We start from the raw sequence: 18,312 nt of genomic DNA on the forward strand, positions 1-18,312 counted from the left end.
GACGTGCTCCAGCACAGATGCCAGGGGTGCCTGCCCTTACTCACTGCCACTCCCAGCTCACCCTCGCCTCCCGAAGCCTTCCTGTCCGGTGACTGGCAGGGATGAGGTACAGGCACCCAAACTCGTTCTTCCCCTGCCTTTGGGAGATCACCTGTAAGATTCACAATGACCTTACAAAAACTACACCAGAAGAAAAACACAAGTAAAAGTGCTCAAATACACAATTTTTAATGCAAAACTTTAAAATTTAAGCTCAGTTTTGAAAATTTCGGACATTTCATGAAAGCACATTTGGTCCTCTTACAAGTTTCCCACCCTCAATTAAATACTGTTGAAAAACAACAATTAAGCATACATTGCATTTTTAATTAGGAAAAAAATTATATTGCACATTATACTGAGAAATACAAAAGTCTGTTTCAGTAAGTTATTCCAGCAGTGTTATCAATTTCATTTTGATACCATTGATTTAGACAAAAATTTCCATTTTAGTGCATAGCATGTGCCCTGTCATTGCAGAATAAAAACCTATCTGTATTTTTAAAACAAAGAAGTTGGCTTCTTAAGGAACACAAAGCCTTTCAGCACGTAGCCAGTACCAGTCTCCTAGCAGACTGAGCCCGTTCCTATGGGATGATAACTGCTGGATCACCTTGGCAACATGAATTTCAGCACAGTTTCTAATGAGAAGTTGACCATAAACTATTTGGCACTGTAACTAATGGTCCGAGCCACTAAGGGCTGAAAGGCAGCAATACTCACCTGTACTGTTCCCACTGTACAGCTACCTTCAACTCTGTTTCTGGCAATACACAAGAAGTGAAGAAGCAAGGTGGAAGAACACTTGTGCAACTTCATTACAGTCGTGTAATTCTCTGAGGAAAACTCTGAAACAGATTTCTGTGCATAACACTCAGCTGGAACCCTTACCAGGGCTCAGGTTTTTGTTTTTAGAAGGCACAAAACACAGAGGCAATTGCAAGATGCATAAATCCACATTCAGAGAGCTAAACTGCAAGTCCGGGAAAAATCATTACCAGAAGCATCCACAAACACACCAAGGGCAATGTTTGTGTTGGCACCTGCACACTGACACTTTACGTGGCCTATACCAGACTGCTGGGTTTTGCTTCCACATTACCAAGCACTTCTAATTTCAGAGCTAGAATTAGAAGATCTGACCCAGCAGCAGCGTTTCAGAAACCCCAGACACTTCTGCTTTCTCCCTCCTGCAGCAGGCAGAGCCGCTCCCTTGCTGTGTCCTCCCACACTCCTGTAGGTGTTTACAGACTGAAGTGTGCCAGCATGCCCAGTCAATGTTTACAGGCAACTAAGACATTCTAGGAAAAGATTTGCAAAGGTAATTCTAAAAGAGTTCAAATTGCCAGCTGCCTCAAATAGCAAGGCAATTGATTCTATTGCAACATTTTGGGAAATCTGAACATATTCCCCTCCCCTACCTTTCAAAACCCCTGTTAAAACACATACATTAAGACTAGGAAGACAGGATAATTTTTTTTTTTTGCCTGAATATAAGATTATACTATCAAGAAATATAAGATTCTATAATGAAGTCCCTGAGATGCATCTGTATGCTAAAGATTCAAGCAATAACCTCTTAAGCACTAACTTCATATCCATTAGAAATGTTCCGAGTTGCAACATATGGCTTCTGAAAACCAATGTTTATGAAAACCAGTATCATCATAGAAGGTGAAAATACAGCAGATCAAGTTTGCCCTTATATTTAAGCCCTAATTTAAAAATAATGAACCCAACAACAACGTTTAACTACTTCAACTGCAGTCAGAAGTAAAGAGCATGTAAGCAACAGGCAGCCGCTGAAAAAACAGAGTTAAGTTGTTTGCCCTCAGTTTTTCATCCCTCACGACAGTGCTGCCTTTTTTCCTGGAAGTTCATATATAGTTATTCCTCAAACATATCTGAGCTGTACCTTATGATGCTGGGAAGAGGCAACAGCAGTTTTTCATCTTTCCTTACTGGAACCAAAAGGCACAGTATGCAGTTACATTATAGCACTGCTGTCAGCATCAATAGCTTCTGCAGGCATGATCCTGTTATGATGGCATGGACCAAACTGTGCTGTAACAGAAAGAAATGTGCACTGCAAGCTCAGACATCTTACCAAGTCCTTCCCTAGGATGATGCAGAGACAGCCTCTGTACTAATTACACTGACAAAGAGAATAAACCAGCCGGTAAGTATTCTTTGGGAGGGGCACAGCTGTTGATATTCTTGCATCATTAAAAAAAAAAGTTGTCTCACTCAAGTTACTTCATATGTTACTTTGGGACCCACCACATATTTTAACTAGCTATTCCAAAATACTTCATCCCTCTTCCCAAGTAAGCTCAGCTTTTCCTACAAGTGAAGAAAATGCAAGGCACTAACATATTAATGCTGTAAGGAATACGAAACAGTTTGTTCTTCATATACTTGTATAACAGTTCTTTTCTTAGCAGCATCTGTCCTGAAGAGGCACTAGATACATGGGCAGACAACGTAACTCTTGGAACTTCTGCTCAGCTAAGCTATATCAAGTTAGCTGCTTCAACAGCTGAGTGGCTTTGTAATTCACTCCCCCTCTCCCTTACAAAAAAAGGCACCTAAATTGTTTTATTACTGGTTTCTGTAGCTACAGGCCCTTTTGACTGTGCAGTTCTATACACTTGTGTACATGAGAGAACTCATGACTATACTGATAGCTTCCTGTATGATCAAGAGTTATCTTTTCAGGATCCTAACCTAAACAGAGCATTTTTGTTTCAGCAAAAACCCACTACCAGTGGGTTGCTACCTGAGAAGTACTTAAGATTGTGTATTGCTAGTCAGAATAACTGAATAATTAACCTTGGTGTAAGAAATTGCACTTTCCCATTCCTTCCCCAATCCCGAGATCATTTCAAATTAAATACCTGACCCTTTTCCAAAGGGAAATCTGTAATGCAGCTACAAAGAGGTAGCCAAGTGGCACGTGCCAATTTTCTCTCTTTTTTTTCTTTTTTTTAAAGTATATTCAACCTTCATTTGCAACATTTTTCATAGGAAGTCTTAAAACAAGAAACCTCTAAGAAACCTCTATTCAGGTGGCACATGGAGTTACCATAGTTCAGAAGACTGAACTCGTAAGAGAACAAAATCTCCCTTCAGGTCCATAATCAAAAACTAACAAGCGTTGGGGATACCCAAGTGACTCAGCATATGCAGATGTGTGCTGAAGAGGAATGTCTAGAGCCAAATCCCATTCTCCTCCAGACATAAAAGTTGCTCTGAAGAACCATTCAGATCAAGCCCACCATTCGATCGATCTGCCTCATGTAGTTGCTCTTCAGTGGCAATAAGTACCTCCTCTCATCAGGAACTCTGTTACACTGTTAAAAAAACAAGAATATTTTTAAGAACTCTAATCTGCAAACAGTCGATCCCAAATGCTATTTAACACAGCAGGTATTTCAGTACCAGTGACCACAGACTTCTTCCCAGTCCAGAAAATTGTAACCAACAGCACTTCTGGTCCTTACTCTCCCTCACCCTTTGCAAACTTAAAGCACAAACAACATCAACAAACAGCGTTTCCTTAGTGAGGGCTGTACTATTCCAAACACAAGCCAAACTACTGCAGCTTGTTATTCAACTGCGACTCCCCTCACTATGACAACTGTGAATTATTATTTTTAAAATAACGCTCTTTTTCTACAGGACTTTTCCACTTGTCTTTTTCCACTGCCTAGCCTAAGCCCACATACATTCCCTCTCAGCAGCACAAGCACACATGGTCTGTGTATTCCTTACGTTAGAACTGAAGTTCACTGCCTTTAACTCATTAGGTTTAACTTTTTCTGCGCGGTCGTCTTCTCCAGAGAAGATGTCTTGCCACAGTGAGTTCCGGAAACGTTCATCCACAGACACGATATGTCCCTCAGTAGTAAACATGTATTTGTTTCCAGACTTATGCACTGGATTGTCTTCATCAAACAACTGAACAAGAGACATGAGAGGCAAATCTGGATTAAGTGTGCAACATTTTTCAAGTTCCCCTCATCAAGAAGTTAAAAAGCACACAGATGCACTTGAAGGCTCACACAAAAAGCACACCTTTCAGTGCTAAATGGTGAACTACTATTAAAGCAAATGGAAATAAACAGCTTTAATGCAAGTGATTTATTTTAGCAGTTAAAAAAGAGGAGATCAAAAGAAAAAAAACTTCTCAGTCAACTTAAAGCAACCTTCTCTTTGGATGCTGCACTGTGCAGGCATTTCTAGGCTGGCATCTATTGCTGCTATTCAGTCACAGGTTGTTTTTTTTTTCCCCTCTCCTCCCACCCCCCCTTTTTTCTTCTCTCTACTAAAGGAAATTGAGAAGAGTAGCTTAAGCAGTGTTGGCTCAAATGCTTTCTCCTGTGACTGCCAAAGCTTGATGGGGAGTAATTGGAGGCTGCTGCTATTCAGGCAAAATGGCTACAGCAATTTAACTTAGAGCTGAGCCGTACCTCCCCTCCAGTCTCACTCCCTCTCCTTTCAAGCTTTCCCCTGAAAGAGCTGCCAGCTCTTCCATTTCAGGATCAGCAGCTCAGGCAGCTGCCCAAACCTCCAAGATTAGGGTAGGGACAAAGAAAGAAGAGCACAAGCTGCCAATACTCTGACACCTAAACACCTCTGCTCCCCAGAGCCTAGCACAGTTTCTAACAGCACCTGCTTCCTTGTGCCATCTTTGTGTACAATACTTGCAAGAGAAATGAAGAACGTTTACATACCAGGTACAAATATTTACAAGTTTCACTGAGAAAAAAGCTCTCCATTCGATCTTCTTTTGTCTTCTCTACAACATGGTGTAATGTAGCATAGCCACACCTGAAAGATAGAAGGTTAAGTTTGGGCTTAGTTCCCGCAAATTCTGATCTTGAAGAACTCCCTAAATTTTCCTCAACTTCAGACCATTCCTGTTCAGTAGGGGTGAGGTTAAAAAGAAAATTCTCTTTTACATGGAAGCATCAATTATTGATTTCTGGTATCCTGATGAGACTGTAATCATTGGAATAGCCCAACCACAGCGTCATTGTACAGACGTATTGAAAAACTCTTTCAAAGAAGCAAGATGCTCTCGAGTCACACTGCATGCACAGGTAATTTCGCCATAGTGAGCACACAAGAGACCCAGATCATGAACAAACCCTTTTAAAAATGTCGTTATAAAATTCTGAAGGCATAAATTTGTCCCTGGACAGTAAATTTCATTTTCAAATTAGGGAAATAATTGTTCAATAAATAAATCACTTGTGGCTTTCTGGTTTACCTACAGACCGGGTTTCCTGATTTACCTACAGTTGGCAGATTGGTTTGTATAGAGCATTTATATAAAAATATACGTATATAGCAGTGAGAGAAAGTAAAGAACACTAGAGACTGACTTTGCTTTTGTGTAGTTTTCCAAGCTGTGTAAAATATCCATTCCCACGTGAAGGTAAAATGGGTTCTTTGTGGCCTGGATAAGGGAAAAAGACAACAGGTAGAGCCAGCAATCTGGAAAATTTGTAAAAATAACACTTAGAGCACAGGCGCAGTAGTATCAGATTCTCATGTGTCACAGTAAACTTACCTTTACAGCAACATGACTTAGATTACTCTGAGCAAGAACCTAGTAAAAGTTGTAATAAATTCAAGCTCTGATAGCTTCCTTGCAGCCAGAAATTTATTTTAGTTTACTGCATCTGCTGCCAGTCAGAGACTGTACCTGGACAATATAGCAAAGAAAGCTATTACACTTACTTCAGTGATTTCTATTAAGTCTCTACTGTGTAAAAATCTGCCAGCCATTTTTCAACAGGTTGTTTAGTCTCACTTCTGCCTGTCCTATAAAAAGGGCTATTTTCAAAGCAAGCAACATAGCAACTACATTACATAGCAGTCAACTGCTTATACGGAGACCTCTATATAAGAGCATCCAGACACAAAGGCACTAAGTTTTAACAGTTTGCTAGTGACCCAAGGACATGGCAGGAAGTAGGGGTGTAAAACGTGACTTTCTCATCAAAAATCTTTTTGCCAAGACATGAGTTGTAAGCTCAGAAGAGTCAAGTACCTGATAAAGAAGATATGTGGATTCCACTAACTCCGGCCTCAGCGGATAAAAGGGAACATCTGGAGCTTGCAGTTGCCAGTTGTATCTCTCTGGGAGAGCTCCGTATCGTTTCCATATGGCATAATAAAAAGCATGGAGACAAATAGCATCTTCCACATCTCCTATCAATACCTAGGTATAACAACACCATAAACATGTATGCTTAATACTGCAGGCCAGCAAGTTACTTTCTACTCTGTATTAGGAACACACCACATAGCAAAACACTCCCCACACAACACGGTATACAAATGCTGAGGTTAAACGAGGTAAGTTAGAAGCATCTCAAATTTCATACAGAGCACACCGAGATACCCAGCATAATTATGCTGAACTGAAGCACTGTTACGCTGATGCAGATGCCAAGCTGCCCCAAGCCTCTCTTACCAGAACAGCCAGGTGTAAGCCTGCAAGTTAGCACTCATCTCAGAAGAGATGCTTAGAGAGATGCTTGTTCACGTGCAGGCTAGGATTAGAACGAGCCTCTCTGAGAATCCCTCCACTGCGTCATTCAGTTTTTAACAAAACGAAAGTTTACTTTACCTGTAGTCCTGGAAAAAAGGCTTGCAAAGAGTCAATCCAAGTGTTCATCAGCTGCCCGGTGAACATGTTTACATTAACATACAAAGGCGGGTCACCTTCACCTTCGTTGCAGGCTTCTCGACTGCCAAATGACAATAAGCATGTGTAAACATTCACTGGTTTAGAACACAGCGCTTGTTCTGTTTTACAGCGCTGCCTAGTGAAGGGAATGTTAGAATTCCTTTCTGCAATGACCAACACAGAAATAATTTTTTTCTTTTTTAAAGAACAAAAGAGAACAAATTTTCCAGAAGGTGACCAAAACACTACACAACCTATTGTAACTTGCTGGAGTATTTGTATGTTTAAGGAATCAATACTCATGTGAAATAACTTACCCTCTTCTTAAGTGGTTCTGAATGTTCCGATAAGCATCATTGAACATCTCCAAGTCTTCCTGTTCTCCAAAGAGGATGTAGGACTTCAGAAGATATTCGTAGAATGAATCTGATCCTGCTCCCAAGCCGCTTTGCTTTCCAACCCAATGGCCAGTTTGAATATTCACAACATTCCCTTAGAACAGACAAAAGGTTTAGTCTGAAGTAGCTGAGTACATCAGAGAGAAAAAGAAAATATCCAAGAGATAGAACTTAAAACTATTAAATTTTCAAAGTCTTAAAAATCTTTTTTCGTTCCCACTTATCAATTTAAGTGTAACAGTGCATTCATCCATGGAACTAGAATACACCTGCAGTCATTTTAAGTACTTTTAGTCATCTGCCAATCTAAATCATATTAATGGGAATACAGATACAAGCACTTCAGGTTCATTTCCCAGTTTAATGAAAAATTTGTCTTGGAAAGCTGTGCCCTGAGGAGTCATTCAGGTAATCCGTTTTTCTTACGAAATTACGAAGTGCCATTTGTTCAACAGAAAGCACAAGTACATGAGGAGAGTACGACTCAACAGCTGCAGAGAAAGCAGATCAACAACGTTTCTGATACACCAAAGAAACCTGTAGAGTCAGGGCGTTTTGCTACAGGAGTCTGAGGTAGCTTAAAGCATAGAGCCAGTGAATACAGCACCACCCCAGAGGAGATTACCTAGCAGTCCAGTGTTATTGCTCCTGAGACTCCAGAGCGCTTTGACAGCTCTCCTGGCCACCCATTCGAACGTGGAATCACCCAGCAGCCTGCTCAGAATACCAAACTCCACCAACAAGGAACCAGCTCCTGCAGTGCAGGTTTCATTATTGCTGTCTGGAGGTACTCCCCTCTTGAGATTGACCTGTAAAGCAGAGAGTGCTAACAGCAAGGAGGCAGGCTGCTCCTCATACAGCTGTGCTCTGATCCACAGTCTTATATTTATTAGAAAGCTTTTCTTCCATTAGTTTTTGCAATGCATTGAAAACCAGAATATTTCTGCTTGGTCAAAAAACTTTGCTAAAAAATCCTGAAATTCATCTTCTGAATTTATAAGATCACTCTCAAGGTGAGAACTAACTTTGTTACTATTTTTTTTATATCCCTTTCGATAACTCTTCCAAATTCAAATCTGCTTTTTCATCTTTTCTACTTAACCATTCAGGTTCTTTCACGGTGACACAGTAACTGTTTCCCCTATAGTTTAGTGCTCCTGAAATCAAAAGCTTCACCAGCAAATGCTCCTCGACTTCCCCAAGGCACAAAACACCCAAGGGAAGTTGCGCCACCCTCAGCTGCTTTACTGCACTCTGAGCAGAAATGAAAGCTCACGTGTCTACAGCCCGACATGTCTGGAAGTACAGCAGTGCCGTCATCCCCAGAAACTCAAAGCAGTCAGGGAAGAGCTAATTAGTTTTGTGGTTGAGAGTTCTTCCACTAGAATTTATGCCCTTCTCCTTATCCATCGCACGTTTAAAACCAGGGATGCAGCATTCAAGAATACTGCGGTGTTCCGGAGTGCTTACTGAGCAGCATTCAAGACAGTGACAAATACCAAGCCCAACGTGGCAATTATTTCAGACAGGTTTTATTTTGTCACCACAATGATATTAATACCAAGTCACCAGCAAAGGTACGTGCTTAAACTATTTCCCTTTGCAGTTTTTCTGGTTAACCCTCTTACTGGCAGCATTGTTTGTTACCATACAATACGGATGTGGAAAAAGCACAGGGCAGGGCACGTCCTAGCCATACAGCATGGAAGCAAACAACTGCTGGCCCACAGGGAACAATACAGACAGGGTGAGGAAACAGCCTAAAGAAAAGGGTTACTACACACCAAGAGCAACTTACACGTCGCCCGTTTCACCACAACTTTGTGCAGTTCCCCCCCACACTCCATTGCAATGTAACAGGCTCAGTACCCCAGGTGCACACAGAAATGTGGACGCAGAGTTTGAGCTGTAGGGCAGGAGAGTTGCTGCGTTTAGATTCTTTCTGCACCGTGCTGACGTGCTCACTTACCCGAGGATACGGAATTCCAGTTTTGGTGTTCTCAAAGGCTGGAAGGAGTCTCACTGCCAGGTCGTGAGCCATGTGCAACAGTTCGTTATCGTAATCCTTAATGGTCATATCACCAAAGGGCTGTTTGGTATCTGTAATTATTATGTGGGCAGAAAGCAGGCTTCCCAGAACCCTGTTGGAAAAGGAAAAGATCTCCAGGTTTTAACTCGAACCTGAACCTAGTTCTTCAGCTAACCCCTTACCACTACCACGTTTAACAGAATTATTGCTTCATGCATCTTATAGGCACTACAGAAAAAGATCTCCTTTTTTCCCCACCATTAGTGAAAACATCCAGAAGTCGTTTTTCGTTACCCACAGAAACCTCAAGATCCTGTTCTGCAAACTTTACCTAACTTAGTAGCTGCTTTTAACATACCGAGCCTATTTATGAGCAAAGACTACATTCTCCTACCTTTTTCGCAGTCATTTTACTGCTACAAATGACATTAAGTTTATGTAACAAATTTTCCCATAAAAAGAAATCCTAGCAAGTTTACAGTTTAAGGCAGTCATTCAAATAACAAAACCATTTAATAGCAGACAATATCTTCAACTCATCTCTAAGACCAACAGGCCTGTTTTTCATCTAGAACAAAAGTGAAAGCAATCAGAAGGTCCGTGGCAAACAACCAAGACAAGGAAAAACTGTCAGCAGGGTTGTTTGTTGTGCACAGATCTGCGTCTCTGCTGCAAGAGCAACAACAAAAAAGTAGCAGTCTGCAACCCAAAGAGAGCTGAGACTGCCACTGCACCACCCCATCAAATAGCATGACTCACTAAAATCATTTTAAACATGAAAAGATGCAAACAAGATGCAATACTTCAATAACAGGATTTAAAAAACCTTAGTCAAGGAACATTTATGGCATAAAGCCCACCAGAGATATCCTTACTGATGATTTTACTTTGGATCTCCCACGTAGCACAGCGAGCCTTTAACCTTGTCACTGTTTGAATGACAGAAACTGCGGGCGACATACCTGATGGTTGCCTCGAACACCTGGACAGTTGAGTCTTTGTCAAATGAGACCGTATCAATCACCAACTTCACGGCTTTCTGGAATTCCGAGGAATTTCCCATTACCTTTTATACAAGAAAAAAATATATAAAATCTAATTACTGCTTCAGAAGAGGGGAAACAATAGAATGGCCAGTCCACATTTTAGATCAACAGTCATACGCACTGGATCCTGAACATGTACTTCAAGCTCCTGGTAACAAACTTTTCAGGAAGCTAACCATACCACTGACATGAAAAACTGTATTTAAATACAAATATATAATGTTAAAACAGGGAAATCCCGATATATTTTTGTCCTTTTCACAAGTCTATGCACTCTCATTCACCCAACGTCACCATTGTGGGTGATCTCTTAGCCCATGAGCCTAAAATCTCTTAAGATCAGCGTACCGAACATTCACCTGCTTTGCTATACACCCATCAGCTTAAGAGTTAAGTTTAGCTTAAAGGTAACACGACCTGAAGAACAACAAAGTCTGATTTGATATTTACTCAACCAGGGCACCCAATGTCTTAGGCTTTTGACTCAACAACACTCGCTGCACGCTGTGCCCAGGACAAAGCGTGCCAGGTTTGTCCGGGTGTACAAAAACCTCAACAACCAGTCCCCACCAGATCCAGAGACCAAGGCAAACTCAGCTCCAGCCTCGAGGAAGCAGGAATGCGGAAGGAGAGCACAGATTCCTTGCATAAGTGCACGATAAGGCTGGGTGTACGGCTCTCTAACCACCAGAGCACCGGTGCCAGCCAGCCTGCTCTTTCCAACACCCAGACCTAGTGGGAAACCTTCACACGCTTGACCTGAGGGGATGGAGAACAAAAAAGCTTTCTCCCCACAGAAGCTTCTGAAGCAGAAGAGACTCCAGGAACCAGAAGTTTTAGATTGAAGAAGTCATACAATGTCCCCAGAGGCAGAGAAAGGACGCAGCCCCTGGTGGAGGGGGACAGGAAGGCGCAGTTTAACCAGCACAACTCACAGCCCCAGCTGCTGCTTCAGTTAAAACCAACATTTTCCTCACTTCCTGCTTTCAGTTCTGCTCCTTGCTGCCCCGCTCAGAGCGGAGCTCCCATTTCAGCAGCTGGATGTATTTTATAACCCGACGTCTCGCACACACCACCACCTCCAGACGAGAGCAGTGCTTTAGGGATCCTGTGCGTGGACGGGCCCCGGTCCCTCGGCGAAAGGAGTTCAAGGAGGGGAAGCTTCTCCACAACGCCACACTACTGGTACTGCTAACTTAAAATGCAGCTGCTTATCGCTTTATCGTCAAATTTCAGCAGAAATGCACGTGACAGGTTACTTTGGCAGCTTTACTGCCTTTCCCCCGTTTCCTTTCACCACACTCCATGCGGATTTACACGTCCATCAGGCCCTCCCAGCCCAGCAGCACAAGCAGAGCTCCCGCAGCGTTTCTGAGTAAGACAAACTCTCCTCACGCCATCTCAGTACCCACACAAACGGCAGTTCAAATCCACCCTTCCTGAAGGCCAGCACAACAGGAGTATTCCACAGATCTCATCTGAGCGCTGGGGAAAAGCACTGAAATTGCCTCCATCTCTTCTGGAGCTCTCTCAAATCTCTCTTGATCGTAGAGCATCCCGAGCTGGAGGGACCCCAGGAGGGACGGGCTGAGCCTCGCACCTACCACACACCAGGCGCTTCCAGTTCCTGCTGCTGAACCTCCTGACAGGTTTTCCTTACTCCTCACACAGACATTTCACCTTCTCTTCACGTTAAGTATTTCTGTCAGCAACTTAGTGTGAAACATCAGCATTTTTACATTAAAAACACAAAGGCTAAACAGTGCCTGTCCCATGGCAGGCCCTTGGGACATCCCACAGACCAGCTCCCTCCCATTTAACACTTCCCGTTGCTGCCTTCCTTCAATTTCTCAGCAAGTTTCTTTACATTCTCCCCTCTTCTTTGGCTCCACTAGCTTGCTTTTGGTGCTTTTTGGACGAGGTGAGAGGCATCGGGTGCTTCCTGCTGTGGTTTGGGTGCAGTTGTTTCGCTTTCTTTTGTATTTGTTTTGGTTTGTGTGTGTTTTTTTTCTGGTGTTGTTCTGCTGCGGTCTAAGTTCAACCTCAGAGCAAAGGACATCAGAATTGCTCTGTAACAGGGCTGGTGAACTTTGCGTGACCCATCTTCCAGAAGACATCAAGGAAACCGATGCCCGTTTTCCCCTTTACCTTTTTCTTTCAGAGTCTGTTCTAAAACACCCCTCAAAGAGGTTTAGTTCGCAGCCGTGCTTCTACCTCAACTCGAGTGTCCTGCAGCTGAGGCCGGAGTTTCACAAGCCTTCCAAAAGAAGCCCCGTGCCAAGTTTTGGTTCTAGGTTTCCCACACCTGCGTCCAAATTAAACCAACAAACGTGACAGCCTCCCCTTGCCTCGCCTGGTTTCCAGTTAATGATCAGAGAACAAACGATCCCGGTGCTTTCAGAGCACCTGGCATTTCTCAGGTCTCTCAACCCCCTCGTGCCACTGACTGCATCCTCCCAGACATCCACGGCCATATCCTGTTAAGACATGGCCTTTAAATTTTAATTAGCCAAATAATTACTCTGTGGCATTACATCCTAGCTACGTTAATGTACCTTTAAACTAATTTGTAAAATCAGTCTGTTCCTCTCAGCCTCTCACGCTGACCTCCTGAACTTCCTTCCTCAGCTTCTCATTGAATTTCAGAGGCTGGGCAGTGATTCTGAGGCCGTATCGTGCAGGGTTGTTGAAGTCGGGCCAGTTAAAGCCTTCCTTAAGGACTGACTTTGGAGGTTGGCTGTTCATGATTTTAAGGCTCGGTAGATACCCAAAGGGCAGGGAGGATTTCACAGAACCCTTTTAGCGTCTCCCTGCAGGTGACAGGGTGCCCAATACCTCTCCTCCCCATGACACCACAACCCTTTTATCGATTGATTTCTGCTTGGGACTGGGTGAATTATACCCAAAAAACAAAGTGGGAAGGGGACCCGGAGCACCCCGGCCACTCACCGCTAGGGTGTCCAGCGCGTCTATCAGCGTCAGCGAGTAGTTGCCCAGCACATCGTTGATGTTCAGGTTTGTGCTGGAAAATAAACACAGCTCTGCGTCAGGGCTCGGCAGGGTCAGCGGGGTGGGATTTGGGGCCAGGGGATGCAATTTTTGGGGCTGAGACTTTGGCAATTTGAGGATTTTGTGACAGGGCTTTGGAATTTGGGGCCAGAGCTCTGGGATTTTGGATTTGGGGCTGGGATTTAGAGCCAGGGCTCCAGGATTTGAGGTTTGGGATTTGGGGCCAGTAGGCTGGGATTTAGGGGAGGGGTTGGGATTTTGGATTTGAGGCCAGAGAGCTGGGATTTGGGGCTGGGGCTCTGGGATTCAGGATTTAAGACTGCAGCTTTGGGGGTTTGGGATCTGGGGCCAGGGCTCTGGGATTCGGGGTTTAGGACCAGGGCCCTGGGATTTGGAGGTGGGGACTTTAGGGTTTGAGGGGTTGGGATTTTGGGCCAGGGGTTGGGATTTGGGGGATTGGGATTCAGGATATGGGGCCATGGCTCTAAGACTTGCAGCTCAGGATTTGGGATTTAGGGCCAGGGAGCTGGGATTTGGGGCTGGGACTTTGGCATCTGGAGATTGAGATTTGGAGCCAGGGCCCTGGGACTTGGGACTGGGGAATTTGGGATCTGGGGGGTCGGGCTTGGGGATTTGGGGCCAGGGCTTTGGGATTTAGGGTTCAGGACCGAGGAATTTGGGATTTGGGGGGTCGGGCTTTGGGATTATGAGGTCTGAAGGGCTCGGCTTGGGCTCTGGGGGATTGGGATTCAGGATATGGGGCCACGGCTCTAAGATTTGCAGTTCAGGATTTGGGATTTAGGGCCAAGGGGCTGGGATTTGGGGCTGGGACTTTGGCATTTGGAGATTGAGATTTGGAGCCAGGGCCCTGGGACCGGGAAGTTTGGGATTTGGGGGGTCGGGCTTCGGGATTTGGGGTTCGGGACCGAGGAACTTGGGCTTTTGGGGGTCGGGCTTTGGGATTTGGGGCCAGGCCTTTGGGATTTGGGGTTTGGGACCGAGGAACTTGGGATTTGAGGGGTCAGGCTTTGGGATTATGACGTCTGAGGGGTTGGGTTTAGGGTTGGGCTCGGGTTTTGGGTTCCCCCCCACACTCCCTCTCCCCCCCCTCTCCCCTCTCCTCACGGGTCGTCGCGGTCGGGCCCCCGTCCGCAGCAGTGCAGGGGGTCGAGCTCGTCGCTGGGGAAGGCGTGCCTCATGTAGCTGTCGTACCCGAAGGCGAACATGCGGCGGGCGGCGTCGCGCAGGCGGGCGCGGAGCTGCGGGGGGAAGGCGCGGCCATAACGCGCCTCATACTCGTCCTCCCCCCCCCCTCCCGCCCCGGCCGCCCCCTCCCCACCGCCGGGCAGCGCCGCCGGCACCCAGAGCGCGCGGCCGGGCGCGGGGGCGCGCGGCGGGAAGGGGAAGGGGAAGGGCGGGCGGCGGCGCAGGCAGAGCCCCGGGGCCAGCGCGGGGAGCAGCGCCAGCAGCGCCTGAAGGCCCAGCCTCAGCAGCAGCAGCCCCAGCAGCAGCGAGCGCCATTGCATGGTGCCCCCCGCGCCCCGAGCATCCTTCACAGCCCGGCCCGCGCTGCCCCCCCCCACCACCACGCACACACGCCCGAGCGGCGGCGCCTTTAAGGTAGGAAGGGAAAGGGCGCGGGGAGGCCCGCCCCGCGCGGCGCTCATTGGTTGGGGCGAGAGGGGAGGGGGGAAAGGAGGTCGCGGATAGGTGCGTTGTGGTGTCAGTCACAAGGGGAGGGGTGGAGGGGGTGAAGGGGCGGGGCGGGGCGGGGGGGCTGGCGTGGCACGGCCCGGAAGGGGCGGTGGGGCCCGGCCCAGCCCCGCAGCGCCTCGCGCGGGGCCGTCCTGAGGCGGGCACGGCCCTGGCACCGCCCCTGGCTGAAAAGTCTCGGGTTTTTCGCTGAAAACTCGTGGGTTGTGGCCTGAAGGCTGTGAAACACGGCTTAAAGCCGAGTCTAGTTAAGAAATAAGCCTCGTTACAGCCCCGCCCACCACGTTAGGGCAGCCTTTAAATTGTGAAATTTCCTCATCCAGCCCCAAAAGGCTCCTCCCTGCTGAGCCCTCCCCAAAACCCCTGACAGCGCTGTTGGGGTCACCAGAGCTCACCAGAGCGCGATGTTTTCCCTAATTGAGTCCCTGTTTCCACCACAAAAAGCAGCTGTGCTGCCACAGACAGACACACCACAGAAGGGTTTTCAACACCACTTTTATTGAAGCACTCCAAAACGTTCACAATGACAGACGTCGCCTCTAACAGAGTCAAACCTGTAATGTCGCAACTGGAAGGCACTGATCCTGGCACAAAGCTCTACTTACCCACCTCCGCTGCGAGGGACACAAACCCCCGGCCTTGCCCTCCTCCTGTACGGCCCCCTGAGCTGGGACACGAGACAGAAGGCCCCGAGGTCTCACCAGGGCGTATTTGGGCTGTCGGCACGCGGAGCAGTCCTAAAGCAACAGTTTTCAGCGGGTTGATGGTTTCATGAGAAAAGTCATTCCGAACTCACATTTTTGGAACACAAGTCCCGAAGTATTTACCAGTCTTAAATATTCACACATCGCTTCTCCTTTAGCATGATTTACTGATTCCACGTGCGTGGCAGCACGCCACTCTGAGCAAGGTAGCTTAAATTATCTGATTTACAGCCCCTGTCGAGGACTCATACAGCTCGCTCTGGCGTACGGGTCAGTGCAAGAAGAAGGCAGCAGGGAGCAGAGCTGAGGCATGCTACCCGGGAAGAAGAGCATTTCTTTAACATTCATTAAACACACACCAAGCAAATCGTGACATGCCAGTACACCCATTGCACAGTCAGAGTAACTATAAAATTAAACGTTAGAAAAGTTAAAAATTGACAATCTAGCTAAGTCATACTTCTCTTATTGTAGACCCTTGCATGACGCTCGTTAACTTAACCAGAAAGACTGTTTAAGGCATTTCCTTTGGCCTCTTTTCTTCCACCAGAAAGTGAAAATAACGCAGTTTTTTTAATCTGAGCATCTGAAAAGGACGGCCTTCCCAACTCGTTTCCACGAAGAAGTGAAGAGAAAACAAAAAACTGCTAAGAACCTAGCTTATCAGTTCCACAGACCACGAAACCACCCCACGTGTGCATTTCCCATGTTGTGATAGGGCAGAATTGCCTGTGCAGCTGCTAAGACACCCGGCCTCACACTGACAATGCGTGCTGTGCTGTGCTGCAAGGAGCCACCAGCCACGCACAACATTGATGGGCCATGAACACTTCTCAAGGAAAACCTGCACACAGCCCAGTGCTGTCTGTTCTTCCCAGGCTAGCCTAGAGACTCACTGCGCTGCGATCAGTAAGGGATCACGTAGCACTGAACAAAATCAACAAGCACTTGGAGCTGACAGCTACTGCAAACCCTAAGAACACCACACAAGACTAACACACCACAAGGTCACACAGGTATGACTGATGTCTAACTTGTGTGCACAGTGATGATCACATGCGTATTCATGACCAATATTTCTGGCTCAATATTTGCCTTTTCACAAGACTCAGTTCTCTTAATATGGTAATGGCCTAGGCCTACTGCAGGTACATCAGAAGAGAGCTTGCTCACTACGGAGCCTGAGTAGAGTAATCTGAGAGACTAGATTGACCCGACAGATTTCTAGAAGCAGAACACAACTATAGCAACCAAGTTCAGCAACAACACCACCAATACCTTAGGCTCTCCCTTTTTTTTTTATTATTTTTTTAGAACATAAAAGGTTTAACCTTGGACTTAGTCATGCTAGAAGAGCACAGTTCCTTCAGTCCAAGGCAGAAAGGTGGAGAGAGACAGCCTCACTTCTCTAGAAAGACTTACTACACTTCCATTCCATCTCAAAATGAAGGTAAACTGGCAAGTTTATCGAGAGCTCACAAAAAAAGAGCATAATCCTCAGCATTAGATTCAAACAGTCACTTGGAGGTCTACATTTCTGCCACGTAAGTAACTATGGGCATCTGCAAGAACAGTACACAAATATCTGTGGAAACTTAAGCAGAGTCACTTTGTGAGTAACACAAACGTACAGTTTGAAATATGTACATTACAGGTGGCCAGTGCAGTCTTCCTTGCTATTAAGAAGTAGCAACTGACCATTTAAATACCACCTCAAGCAATCAGCTGTTGGCCAAGTTTACACTGCAGCTTATTTGAGCGACCTGCCAGGGTGACAGATCACACACACAGCAGTAACAGCATTTTGAGGCTGTCACAAGGCAGTTTTGCTTCGAATATTAGCTCCAGGTAGCTAAGTTTGCATGCAGGATACTCCTGTCAACTGAAGAAATAGGCATAGGATGTTTCACTCAACAGTTCTTACTCCTTCCCCCAAGCCTAGTTACATGTGAAGGATGCTAACCGACCAATACTCAGGTCTAAGAACTAACCTGCTACAGCTCAGGGAGTTTGAAAGCTTACATGGAGGCAGACTGCATAGAAGACATCTAACTTGTTACCGTTACTTGGAAGATGTTAACATATGGTCCTACAGGTCAGTCAGTCACCTAAGAAATAAATAAATCAGTGTTTGGGAGCCACAGTCAGCGTAGTTTCAGATTGAAAAAATAATCACAAGAAAGGATTTTGTTTAAGACCTCAGTCAGTGAAAGCCTCACCCTTTCAGTGAGACGAAAAGCTCCATGCTTTAATTGGCAGCGAATGATCAGACACTGCTAGATCTGGTATTTGAGCTAGAAAAGCAAGGACTTTACTCTAGGCGTGAAGACAAGGAACAAGCTTTTAGATGCATGCATTTTTCTCCCCAGAAATGGAACTCCAGAAGGCTGACCTGCTCACAGCCCTTCAGCTGACTAGTAAGTGCCTTTCTTAGGCGTACAAAGCACTGAGGACTGCCGAGGCTGACTCTAGCTAAACCTGCTCTTTCTGCTGAGAAAGCCCCATGGCTTTAATTTTAGGAGCACTTCGCTTTAATAGTTCAACCACAGAACATAAAGCAGCTCAGGTATTTATACTCAGCCTTCTTCGCCCATTTTAATTTTATCAGAGAGGAGACAGCCAGCCCCCAGTGCAGCGCCAAGAGTTACGCCACTCAACTCAAGTCAGTCAG

At 45.7% G+C, this 18,312-nt stretch overlaps 1 protein-coding gene across 1 annotated transcript; it reads right to left on the minus strand.

Moving 5' to 3' along the window:
• Nucleotides 1-212: 212 nt before the first annotated feature.
• On the minus strand, nucleotides 213-14,834 carry EDEM1 (ER degradation enhancing alpha-mannosidase like protein 1). Its single transcript, XM_038185706.2, has 12 exons — nucleotides 14,350-14,834; nucleotides 13,165-13,237; nucleotides 10,132-10,235; nucleotides 9,110-9,281; nucleotides 7,766-7,949; nucleotides 7,060-7,234; nucleotides 6,683-6,803; nucleotides 6,101-6,271; nucleotides 5,430-5,503; nucleotides 4,776-4,872; nucleotides 3,814-3,999; nucleotides 213-3,392 (listed from the first exon to the last, which is right to left on the minus strand). Exons 1-12 carry the CDS (start codon nucleotides 14,748-14,750, stop codon nucleotides 3,303-3,305), a joined length of 1,848 nt encoding a protein of 615 aa, XP_038041634.2. The 5' UTR covers nucleotides 14,751-14,834; the 3' UTR covers nucleotides 213-3,302.
• Between the last annotated feature and the right edge of the window lie 3,478 nt (nucleotides 14,835-18,312).

This window comes from Anas platyrhynchos, chromosome 13 (assembly GCF_047663525.1).
Source record: "Anas platyrhynchos isolate ZD024472 breed Pekin duck chromosome 13, IASCAAS_PekinDuck_T2T, whole genome shotgun sequence".
NCBI lineage: Eukaryota > Metazoa > Chordata > Aves > Anseriformes > Anatidae > Anas > Anas platyrhynchos.

Excerpts from the sequence above, each read along its gene's own strand:
- EDEM1 (XM_038185706.2), bottom strand. The coding sequence starts at position 14,750 with ATGCAATGGCGCTCGCTGCTGCTGGGGCTGCTGCTGCTGAGGCTGGGC. Across the intron at positions 7,235-7,765 it reads CAATAACACTGGACTGCTAG|GGAATGTTGTGAATATTCAA; the intron begins GTAATCTCCTCT and ends GTCTGTTCTAAG. Across the intron at positions 4,873-5,429 it reads GAAAACTACACAAAAGCAAA|GTGTGGCTATGCTACATTAC; the intron begins GTCAGTCTCTAG and ends TCTATCTTTCAG.